Source organism: Octopus bimaculoides, chromosome 16, assembly GCF_001194135.2.
Source record: "Octopus bimaculoides isolate UCB-OBI-ISO-001 chromosome 16, ASM119413v2, whole genome shotgun sequence".
In the NCBI taxonomy this organism is placed as follows: domain Eukaryota; kingdom Metazoa; phylum Mollusca; class Cephalopoda; order Octopoda; family Octopodidae; genus Octopus; species Octopus bimaculoides.
In genome coordinates, this window is record NC_068996.1 from 53812636 (window position 1) to 53825999 (window position 13364).

At 35.0% G+C, this 13364-nt stretch overlaps 1 protein-coding gene across 3 annotated transcripts in view; it reads left to right on the forward strand.

The window, feature by feature from the left end:
- LOC106884151 (nidogen-1-like) overlaps positions 1-13364 on the forward strand; it is a 217012-nt gene that overhangs the window by 102894 nt on the left and 100754 nt on the right. For all 3 annotated transcript variants that reach the window (XM_052973775.1, XM_052973777.1, XM_052973778.1), the window contains exon 4: positions 8920-9122. In XM_052973775.1, the coding sequence (XP_052829735.1) occupies positions 8920-9122 (203 nt within the window). The remainder of the gene's footprint in view (positions 1-8919; positions 9123-13364) is intronic.

A 13364-nucleotide genomic window follows, 5' to 3' on the forward strand; every position in this document is an offset into this window, starting at 1 on the left:
ATATATATATATATATATATATATATATATATATATATATATATATATATATATATATATATATATATATATATATATATATATATATATATATATATACACATATATATGTATGTATATATTTATGTATATATATATATATATGTATATATTTATCATCATCATCATCGTCGTTTAACATCTGCTTTCAATGCTGGCATAGGTTAGACGGTTTGACTGGGGGCTGGCAAGCCAGAAGGCTGTACCAGGCTCCAATATGTATGTATGTATATATTTATGTATGTATTTATGTATATATATATATATATATATATATATATATACACATATGTATTAGGTCATACCATAAATGATGTGGGTTTTTTTAATACTCCTTCTATTTTTCGAAACTAAAGTTCTTTTTAAATCTAAAATATACTCTCATTCATTTTCTACAATGCTCTTCCATCTATCTGGTGGACTTGCAAAGCCCCTCTTCCAAAATTCATTTCTCTGTGATGAAAGAAATTCCTCTAGTACTGTTTTGACCTTGTCTACAGAATTCATATTTTTTTCATCCAAATGATTTTGAAGACTGCAGAATAAATGATAACCAGATGGGGCAATGTCTAGCAAATATGGTGGGTGTGGCATTGTTTCCCATTCAAAGTGCTCCAGTTTTTGGAATGTCATCCTTGCTGTATGTGGCCAAGCATTAGGCTTGGAAAGCCTGTGAGGAACTCATTGACCCAATTTTGCTGACTTTTCCAATGGCATGCAGGTGTTGATGAATGGTTGAATGACCAAATCCAAGCTTTTCTGCTAGTTCTTCCACAGTTACGATGGGATTTTGTTCCACCAAGGTTTGTAGGATGTCCTCATCAAGCTCTATAGATCTTCCAGGATGAGGTTCATCTTCTAGACTGTAGTTTCCAGCTCAGAATTTCTGGAATCACCATTGACATTGGCTTATGTTTATCGTCCTCTCCCCATATACTGCATTAATATTCCTCACACTTTCTGTTGCATTGTTGCCTTTATTGAACTCATAAAGCAAAATATGCCCCTTTGTCACTTCCATTATAGCTTTGAAAAAATAACTGTTGAAATCGAACTGCACTCTTCAAAACTTACACTAAGAATAAGTACAAGATAAAATTATTATCCGCTTTTATAACAAATTGATGCAGATAGTTTATCCTGTCCCCCTCTGACTTTTAGTTCATACAATTGAAAAAACTGTATTATTTATGGTATGAACCTATATATATATATATATATATATATGTATAAATTTAATTACAAGATATATTAACCTCATTAAATTTAATTAGAGGATATGTTAACCTCATGAGTCTGCTAAAATGAATTCACAAGCACACATATAATATCCAGAGGTACATCTTTTTTCTTCTGATGAAATTATACTCATGTCACAAATGTAAATTTAATGTTTATTGAGTATTAATTGAAACAGCTGTAAGTGAAGATGACCAATTTGCTGTTAATAATAAACAGCTATTAACTTCCTAATCTCCATTTTCTTTTCTTCTTTTATATATTTACACACATACACACACCATCATCACCATCATCATCATCATCGTCACCATCATCATCATCATCACCATCATCACCATCATCATCATCATTTAATGTCTGTTGTCCATACTGGAATGAGTTGGATGGTGTGACCAGAGCTAAGCTGGCAAGCTGGGGAACTGCACAAGACTCCAGTGTACTCTCGCTTGGTTTCTACGACTGGATGCCCTTCCTAACACCAACAGAATGTGCTGGGTGCTTTCTGCATGCCACTGCATGGGTACTTTTATGGGGCACTGCTCAAGTGCTTTTATGTGGCACCAATGGGTGCTTTTACCTGGCACTGCATGAGCCCTTTTATGTGACACCGCATGGGTGCTTTTATGTGCACCTCCACAAGTACTTTTTACGTGGTAATGGCATGGGACTCTTGCAGGTCAATCTCCTCCACCAGGGGGAGCAGTCTTAACACTTCTGCTGTGGAGCACAGGTCTTCTTGAGTACTGGAAAGGTTCAGCCTCCTGAGGTCATTCTTCAGTCCCATATCTTCCTGGGTTTCCCACTTACACATGCTCCATCCACTTTGAGATATCAGCACTTCTTCATGGAGCAGTCAGCATCCATCCACATCACATGACCAAACCAACACATCCTTCTCTCTTGCACACAGCATTAAATTTCTCTTATGCCCAACTTCTCTCTCAATACACTAGCCTTCTGTCAAGCATGTACACTTACAATACACATCTAACAGAGCATACTAGCTTCTTTCCTTTCTAACCTTTGCATGTCCTCTACATTCAGGACCCATGTCTCACTAACCATGTAGAATTGTTGTCTGTATAGATGCACTATACAATCTTCTTTTCACTTAGAGAGAGAAACTTTTCATGGCCGACAGAGGTAACAACTCTCTGAATTTCCTCTTTTCTCTTCTTATTCTAGCTATCACCATCTCTGTGCATCCTCCTCCACTACTAATTTGGTCCCCCAAGTAGCAGAAATTTTCTCCTACCTCTAATGAGCCACCAGGGTATTTGAAAGAATCAATTTCCCGAGCGTCTGTAGTTTTTATGGATCCTGTGCATCTTCCACATATGAACTCTACCTTTTCTGATGATAATCCTATTAATCCACTGCATCTCTTGTGTGTTCATAGCTTACACTGGGTACACTATATGGAGTTCCTGCCTACACCTTTCCTACAAATCAAACAGGGCCACCTACCTGAGTGAAATAGGGTCCTGTCAGTTTTCTTGCTTACTAGGATCTTAGTCTTTGCTAAGTTAAGCTCAAGGCTCTTAGATTCTTCTAGCTCCGATATGGAATCTGCTATGAGAGCAAGATCATCCTAGGGGCTGCTGGTCTTGAATTCCTCTGTTATGGCCTGGAGGACAATGATGAAAAGGAGGGGACTAAGGACCAAGGACCAAGCCTTGATGAATCCCCACTTGTACACCAAATTCTTTGCTGTACTCATGATCAACTCTCACCTTACTGACAGCATCCTTGTACATGGCCTGTACAGCTTTCACCAGCCACTCTTTTATCCCTAGCCTCTTCAGAGCCCATCACATCACAGAGCAGGGTACTCTAACTAAGATTTTCTCTAGATCAATGAATGCCAAGTATTAATGGTCTATTCTTAGATAAGTACTTCTCTTGCAGTTGCTTGATTCTGAAAATAGTGTTAGTAGTGTTTCTTCCTCAGACAAAGCAAAACTGCATTTCATCTAGCCAAATCCTGCTCCTAATTAATTGGACTGCAACTCTCTCTCCGTAATTTTCATCACCCGGTCCAGGAGTTTGATGCTTCTAGCATCATCCTTACCTTTGTAGCATCTAACAATTATGATACTACTCTAGTCACTAGGTATTACACCTCCCTTAATTATTAACTATGCAGGTGACTAGCCCATACCTGACCTTACTGGATATTTTGAGCACCTCAGCTGTAATTCTGGATTGATCAAGGGCTTTCCCAGTTTTCATAGTTTTAATTGCCTCATCTGCTGTACTGCAGTCAACTAGGATAGCTGGTCCCTATGAAGGATACTTTCTTTATCCCATTCATTCTCTACATTCAACAGTCTCACAGAGTAACTTTTCCATGCCTCTTTCTTGTCCACATCACTAAATGCAAGTATACCATTATCCATCTGCGCACGCTTCTCTTTTACAATATCTTGATTCTCACTGACACACTATCTAGCAATCCAGAACACTTCAAGTCTCTAATCTACATGCTGTAGGACTTTGGCAAACCTCTTCTTTTATGAGTCTATCCTAGCTAGATAAACCTGATGTCTAGTCTATCTTTTATCCTTTTGATATAATTCTTTGCTACCACCTTTCTTTTCAGACCCATCTCTTCTCTTTTATGGCCCTGTCAATGTCATTGTTCAACAACCATGTCACCCTTAGTCTGGCAGAGACTCTAACAAATTTGATCTGTTGCCCTTAGTAGATTGTCCCATAGGAACTTTCAGTTGTCCTCTGCATCATATGTCTCTATCTCTCCCTCCTTCTCATCAATGGCTTCATTAAGGACATCTCTAAATCACTGCCTATTTGAAAGATCCTTGAGCTTCAACAGCCTCCTTTTCCATATTCGCTTGTATCTTTGGATCTTTCTGGCCCTAAGCCTGAAGACACTAACCACCAGCTTATTTATGCTGAGTTGTACATTCTTCCCCTAGGAAAGATTTTGTATCTACAAGCATATATCTATCCCTGTGTCTGGTGACGATGTCGTCAATATGACTGGTGTGTCCCCTATATTGATAAGTGATCAGATGGTTGACAGGTCTTCTGATATCGGTGTTGCAGACAAGGAAGCCTTGAGCATTGCAAAACTCTAGCAGCCTTGTCCCCTCCTCATTTCTGGGGTCAAAGCTGTAGCCACCATGCACACCCTGAAATCCATTGGAGTGTTTTCCAAAATGTCCATTGAAGTCCTCTACCATGATGAGAATGTCGTCATCTTTCATCATCAAAGTGATCCCCAGAAGAGATTCATAGACGTGGTCCTTCTGAATATTTGCGAGTCTGGCATGCAGTATTAGCTACACACAAGAGAGGAAGCATGTTAAAAAGACAGGTCGGTTCCTCTCCAATTTTTTGTAAATCCTTAAATATATCTCCTTCTGTATATATATATACTACCAAACAAACATGATTTTTATTGAACTCATAATACTTTTTGTTGAATACTCTCTTGTAAACTGTTTTTAACATTTTTGTATTATTATTAGAAAATGTATATATGTATTTTAATACTTTTGTGACAACCAGTACTTAAAACAACAAAGCTTATACAAAGATTTACATTTTACTTTTGACAATCTTTTTCTAAAAAAGTGAAACCGGTCAAGTCAATAGACATCTTTAAAATTGCATTTTCAAACCTTCTTTCATATATATTTCCACTCGTGTGGTCCCTTACAACTTTACTTTGTTATATATATATATATATATATATATATATATATATACAGAAATAGATAATATGGTATCACTACAATCGTTTCATTAAGAGATTTCATAGTATTGTAACATTGTACAGGAAGGTACATATGAAGTGCAACATGTATAAAATACTACAAAATACAAGAGAAACTCTCCCATCATCAGGTTGTACAGTAACCTGGCAAACTTGTTTTGCTCACTGAACAAAATGTTTGGTAGCATTTCTTTACGGTTCTGCTGAGGTCGACTTTGCCTTTCATCCCTTTCAGGGTTGATAAAATAACTACCAGTTGAACACTGGGGTCAATGTAACCAATTGGTACCTCCACTCCAAAAGTTTCAGGCCTTAGTGGAAGGTCTTATTATCATCATGTTGGTGAATGTTAACTTAATTAGCAAGGATTCTATCTTGAGTCTTGCTCACAAGTCTCCTCAAATTTGCAAGAACCTGAGCCTTTCTTAGGATTTTAACAGAAAATAGGATCGTACTCTTCTGCCGGTCAACAATGTCTGTTTTAATTCCAATCTCCTTCAGTCTTTTGGGTATCATTTTGGGTTTTGCATCAATTACTACAGGAATAATTGTTGTCTTAGCAGCAGCAACAGCAACAGCAGCAGCAGCAGCAGCAGTAGCAGTAGTAGTAGTAGTAGTAGTAGTAGTATACTCTTTTATAATTGACAGCTCATTGGGGTAACTATTATACTTATTCACTGGAACTGTAAATTCAAGTCCATTTAGACAGACACAGCACATTTTCTCTTATATATAAAAAAAAAGAATTGTTGTCCTAGATACACTGTCCAAAAACCAAAAAAGAAACAAAAACAAAATTCAAAAGAAGAGAAACAAATCAAATATTTACATATTTATTTATAGTTTGAGTCATTAGTGTTAATCAACAATTATCTAATGCTAAGCAGAAGCGTTCTATCTCTAACTGTTCATTAAAAACTGCAATGAGTTCTTCATTATCATCATATTTTGGGTGTGTTTCTTTTGGGTGTGTTTCTTCAGGTCTGTAAACAAGAAATATGTTGATGTTCTTTGGTGATTAAGTTTTTAAAATAACATCTTTTAGATAATGTTTAAATAACGTGTTGTGCAATCAAGAACTTGTGTGCAAACGAGACAGTTGCTATGTGGTAACTTGGTTTACAAGAACTAGCAGCCAAATCTCCCTTAAATTATACCTGTTGATTTAAAAAAATGGAAGGACACATTGAATAATGTAGTCTTAAGTGAACTAAGTTTGAATAAAAGACACGTTAGTCATGGCTGGAATATCCCTGACCATAGGTCTGCTGGGCTAGAGTTGACTTTGGGCTAAAAATGATCAGGATCAAGGTCTTATGGATTGATCCATAAACCCTTATGCTTAGATAAAATTTCAAAGCCACCATTTTACATCTTATATCTTTTCTTCTCCATATAAACCAAACATCAAATAGGATAAAAATAGATTAGTAATATGTCAAAACAATGAAATTTCTTTCTGATCTCAGAATAACATTCATCATGATCTCAGCAGACTTTGTAGCCTTTGGGTTCAGACCATTTAGATATCACCATTCGTTGGATTTCTTCAAACTTTCATAATAATAATAATAATGATAATGATAATAATAATAATAATAATAATAATAATGATGATAATAATGATAATGATAATGATAAATAATAATAATGATAATAATAATTATAATAACTACCCTGTTACATTTCCAGTGACCATTTGTTAAAAAAGGGGAAAAAAAAATGTTTTTTCTTGGTTAACAACCTCCAACAATTCTTGAACAGAAGTCATTTGAATATTCTGTTTTTTTTTTTTTTTTAGTCACCAATGTTATATTCAATTTTTACTGGCTAAATGATTAAACAGGTTGGTCAGTAAAGTATATCACGGCCCATTGAGAATATATCAGCAGTACTTCTAATAGAAGCCTTTCAACCAGTTCCTTCAACTCTTGTACAGTTTCATTCTTCATTGCCATTAACAATGTTTAACTGTTTAGCATTTAAACCAACCATATCTGGCCCAAATATTCTATCTATTCTATCTTCAAACTGGCCAGATCCAGCCTCTCACACTTACCATACAATGTTATTTTAAAGCTAAACAACCATATCATAAAGATTTCAAAGCTGTAAGATAATTCATGATTAATTCAAAACAATATGGATAAATATGAATTCTATTTGGCAGAGTAACCTGAATGCTAAATGGTTATATTGAGGTTTATATTTTCAGAAGTCCCTTCTCTGATCACTTCATATTCCCAATTTTAATAGCAATTAGTGATGTATTAGAGTTTTGGTAATGAAATCTTTGGTGGAGGATATTAATAGTACAACATCATTCCTCGGTGAAACATTTCATAATTAATTAATTGATACCCCAATTTGTTCACTTTAAATAGTGGCAATTTATAAAAATATAAATCATTTCAAGAAACAATTAGTAGATTAGGAACAGTTATTGATAAATGCATAAAGAAGTATTAATTTAGAAAAAAAAAAAAAGGTAAAAACATTAATTTTAAACACCTAAGGCTAAATCTTAAGGTACATGTGGTATTACAATATATAGAATAATTTGCTCAGGAAAAACAGTTATGTCTGCTCTAATTTCTGAATTGATGTCAATTGGACACATTTTGACTGTGGTTGACTAATTTTAAAATCGTAAATAATATTTTGTAACAACCACTGATTGTCATATCTCTAATGCTAAATGTATTTTTCTGTAATATATTAACCATTTAGCATTCAGATTAGTTTGTCAAGTGTAATATTTATTTATTCATATTACTTTGAATTAATCATGAATATTATCTTATTGCTCTGAGATTTCAATGATGTGATTGTTTAGTTTTAGAATGTCATTGTGGGGTAGGTGTGAAAAGCAAGATCTGGCCTGTTTGAACATAAAACAGGTAAAATATTTGGACTGGAAATGGCTGGTTTAAATTCTAAAGAGTTAAACCAGCCATATTCAGCCCAAATGTCCTGCCTGTTTTATGTTCAAACCATCCAGATCTGGCATCTTACACCTACCCTACAATGTCATTCAAAGGATAAACAATCACATCATCCAACTCTTGAAGCTATGTGATGATGTATGATTAATTGAAGACAATGTGAATTAGAAAGCATTATATTTGATAGAATAACCTGAATGCTAAAAGGTTAAATTGGCCTAAATACTTTACCTGTTTTATGCTGAAACTGGCCAGATTCAACCTATCATACTTACCCTACAATGCCATTCTAAAAATAAGCATCAGAATATTTAATCTTTGAGATAATGCATGATTTATTCAAAGTAAAGATGACATTTGACAGAATAATCTGAATGCTAAAGGGTTGATACAACAAAACATATTCATCTCATAAAGCTGCTTTAATAAGATTAACTCAGTAATGCTACTGGACATTGTAACCAGCATTATGGTTATTAATTATTTTGACTAACAAATGAAGAAATTGAAATTCAATGGTTTTCAACCATTTTTTATTTTTTTATTTAAGGACCCATTTATTTACTATTTTATTCTGGTTGACTCCCATATCCATTCAATGTTTAAAAACTAGTTTCATACAAATTTCTTTCAAACTTCCTATTTTATTTTTCACACATTAACTTGTGTTGAATGAACCTTGTAAAATGTTTGAGAAAGAAACCCTGCTATTTCTTGCCATAAATACATCTAAAGCAGTTTTTTCTGGGACCCTTAAAATACTATTGTGGATCCCCAATTTACTGTTTTGCTTGTGCACCCCCACCCCCTAAAAAACAATCTTTATATGGTCCTCAGTTGAGATCCATTGTTGTAATATATCAGACTTAATGAATATATTTTGATAACTTGTTTGATTCTTCACGAAGACATTTTCAGTTGAATCCAATTTTCTTTTTTTTTTTCTTCCAGACAAATACTTTCCAGGTTGTTATTGCTTCCAGCGGTGATGACTCATTTGTTCTGTTCAATTACGATGATAAAATTGAATGGATCAAAGGCGAAGGCAAGGGACCACATCCAGATCCACCTGTACAGATGGGATTTGACTCAGGAGCAGACCATTATCAACGATTGCCATATTCTGGATCAGATGAAGCGGCTTACGTAGCAAAGTATTTATTAGTTTTATTTAAGTCTTACTTGTTTCAGTCACTGGACTGTAGCCATGCTGGGCCACCACCTAGGAAGATGTTTTAGTCAAATGAATCAATTCCATTGTTTTTATTTGCTTCCTATATCAAACTACTAAGTTCCAGGGATATAAACAAACCAACACCAGTTGTTAAGTGGGGGTGAGGGATAAATACAAACACACACACACACAAACACACACACACATACACGCACACACACACATATATATATATACATACATATAAATGTGTGTATATCTATCTATATGTTGGTCTGTCTAACGCTAAAATATGTTGTTTGGCATATTTTATAAAAAAGGATTTTCATCAGAAGAATGTGAAGTAGTTACCTTGATTAATGCACCTTGTATACTATATGTGTAGGTACGTGTGTATATGTGTGTGCAGGTATGTATGTATGTATGTTTGCGTGTGTAAGTATGTATGTATGTATGTATGTATGCATGTACATACGTATATGTTTCTTATGTATCTGTCTGTATGTATATATGTGAATATGTACGTATGCGTATGTATGTATGTATGTATGTATGTATGTATGCATGTGTGTATATGTATATATATGTGTGTATTTATATTTATGTATATATCTGTGTATATGAGTGTTTGTTATGTAAGTATCCGTCTGTATGCATGCATTGTTTGTCTGCATGCATACACACACACACACACACACACACACATATGTAACATATTTATGTGCTAATAAATCAATATTTTCTACTGATGTTATCAATATTTTTTTAGTTTTAAAATTTCATCAGTTATTCTCCCCTAGAAGATTGTTAATCTATAAACTTTTGGATAAAGCTTATAGATTTTAAGGACGTCAAAGTATACTGAGAATTATCTTTTTCTTTTTATATAAGCATCTTTAGGTTTAATGAATCCTCCAAGCATATTCAGCTTGGTGTTCTCTGAGTAAAGATAGACTTCACCCCTGGATCATTGAAAATCCACACTTCATCCAAAAGAAACCTATCAACTAAATTAAGAAATTAGAAAATTACTATTTTTAGATCTCACAACATGAGATATTCAGCAACAGTACTTTGGAGTAAAGATTGTTTGCCAACATAACATGGCAGTCCTGGTTTAGGACGAATTTGGCAGCGCCACCTATCGCTGAACAATTATTCTGTGCTGATGAAGGGAAATAACCCGGAAATCGTGATACACAGATATTGTTTTGAGCTGAGTGGGGGTGCTAGATTCCCTTGTTCGAAAATATAAGGACACAGATCGTGTTGTATAGCCAGCTAGAGATGATGTTTCCTGGGGCTAAATTACAGCAACATTCGTCCTAAACCAGGACTGCCATGTTATGTTGGCAAACAATCTTTACTCCTAGATTAAGAAATGTTCTTACACATAAACACCATTATGTTCTCATAAAACATTATAGTATTTATGAGTAAATTTTGTTCATAATTTGTAATTCTCTATTTGAATCAATCTTTTACATTTCCTCTCCTTTTGGTCCCTATTAGTAAATTAGATACATTCCCTCATTCTGCTACAACTTCTTTTCATTACAATGCCGAATTGCTTTATCCTTTACATATTGTAACGAGCTCATTAGTATGTTGTTATATTTTAAGTAATTCACTTTCTGTAAAAAGTAAATGCATTTAAATAAAGCGTATTTAGGAAACAGGATTTAATTACAACATACTGAGACTTAATTAATAATAGTTGACAATAAACAGGATATTGCAATAACTGGTTTGGCAATTAGTAGATAACAGCTTAATTAATTTCACATCTGTAAATACAATTATTTGCTGCGTAATGAGTATAATGAATGTACGAATTTGATTTAAACTTGTCTGTGTGAATGTTTGTCTGTGTAAAGATAGTATCTTTCATAGGGATTAAATGCAATTAAAGAGAATATTCAGAATCTTTTGAACATTTATTCTTGGCAAAGGTAAATGGAAGAAGCGTCATGATTTTAAAAATTACAAAGTAATAAATCCTGGGATAATATGGGTTAAATCTGTGTCAGTGCAGTAATTGATATCCAGGTAATTAATTAGTATCTAAGTAAGGCATGAACAAAGACAAAGTAAAAATTATTTCAAAAAACAAAACAAAACAAAATGGAAATAGTGAATAAAGTACAGACAATGTAATTAATTCTGTGGAAGGAAAGAAAAGTTGACATTTCAGACAGTGGTCTTTCATCAAAACAGAAGGATGGAGAATAGAAAAGAAAAAAAATAATAAAAAGAAAGAAGAAAGAAAAACATTATGTCAGTTCAGATGAGTAATATACTTGAAGTCCATTAATTTTATAAATGAGTTGATTTTCGAGCAAAGAAGAATGAGCAGTGGTGAAAGAAATAAGTACAGCAAGCATGGAAGAAAAATGAAGTTTGTGTGAAGTAAGGGTGTGTGTGTATGTGTGAGTGTGTGAATGACATGCATATGTGAAATATACAAGCATAAATACACACATGCATGCATGCATGCGCACGCACACACACACACACACACATTGCTTATTGTTTTAATCACTGGACTGTGGCTATGCTGGAGCACTGTTCTGAAGGGTTTCATTGAATAAATTGACCCCAGTACTTACGTATTCTTTTTTGTCTGGTACTTATTCTATCAGTATCTTTTGTTGAACCACCAAGTTATGTGGACATAAACAAACCGACTGCTGGTTGTCAAGTGGTGGCAAGGGACAAATGCAGACACAAAGGCATCACATGCTTCTTTCAGCTTCAGCCTACCAAATCTGCTCTCAAGGTTTCGTTTGGCCTGGGGCTATAGTAGAAAGCACTTGCCCAAGGTGACACAACCATACAACCATTAACGATGCTTATACATGTGTGTGTGTGTGGGTGTGTGGGTGTGTGTGTGAATTAACAAGGTTGTGTGTAAATGTTTGTCAATATAATTAATGAGTAAAGTAAATTGTTAGAGGGTAATGTGTGCCAAGTCTTCATAACATGGATGTGTTGGGTGTTGAAATTTGCTTGAAGTATGCTTATGTATATCTGTGTGAGCATGGTAAAGTCTCCCTACAATCATGAATGATCATGGGACTGCACTTAGAAAATTCTCCTCCAAGGCACAAATCTGGGTCAGGTTGTTTTCATGGAAGACCAGTTGTCATCCATGCATACCAGCCTCCCCACTTCACACCATTGATGTTATCCAAGAGAAAGACAAAGGGGCTGATACAGTTTGGCACCAGTGACGTTGCAACTCATTTCTACAGATGAGTGAATTGGAGGAGTGTGAAATAAAGTGTCTTGCTCAAGAACACAACACAGCCTGGTCTGGGAATTTAACTCACTGCCTCATTATTGTGAGCCTGACGCTCTAACCACTGAGCCATGTGCCTTCATAGAACTGATATTTATTTTATGTACTTAGTCTGAAAGATGGAGAGAAATATCTTGTGAAATTATATCAGTGCCAGGATTTTAGGTTTCATCATCATCATCATTGTCATTTAACGCCTGCTTTCCATGCTGGCATGAGTTGGACAGTTTGACTGAGGACTGGTGAGCCAGAGGCTGCACCAGGCTGAATCTGATCTGGCAAAGTTTCTGCAGCTGGATGCCCTTCGTAGCACCAACCACTCCGAGAGTGTAGTGGGTGCTTTTACGTGCCAGTCAGGCAGTTCTGGCAACAACCACACTTGAATGCTGTTTTTTTATGTGCCACTGGCACTCAGATGTGCTTTTAACATACCACTGGCACAAGTACCAATCAGGTGGTACTGTCATCGGCCATGTCAGCAATTTTGATTTGATTTCACTTGCCTCAATGTTTCCATATCCCAATTCTGTATCTTAATTCAGATTAAGTGTTTTAATTATACAGTCTCTTAATTATTCAGCTATTAGTCTTCTCCTACAATTCATTAGAACACCTAATCAAAATGTAAATGAAACAGGAGAATATTTCCGTAATGGTGCAGGAGTGGCTGTGTGGTAAGAAGCTTGCTTTCCATCCACATGGTTCTGGGTTCAGTCCCACTGTGTGACACCTTGGGTAAGTGTCTTCTACTATAGTCATGAGCCAACCAAAGCCTTGTGAGTGGATTTGGTAGATGGAAATTAAAAGAATCCTATCGTATATATATGAATTTGGGTAACTGTTAACATAATCTACTTCAAGGTATGGATGAATTAAGTTTAGTTTTAAAACACCCATATTTATATATATATATATATATAT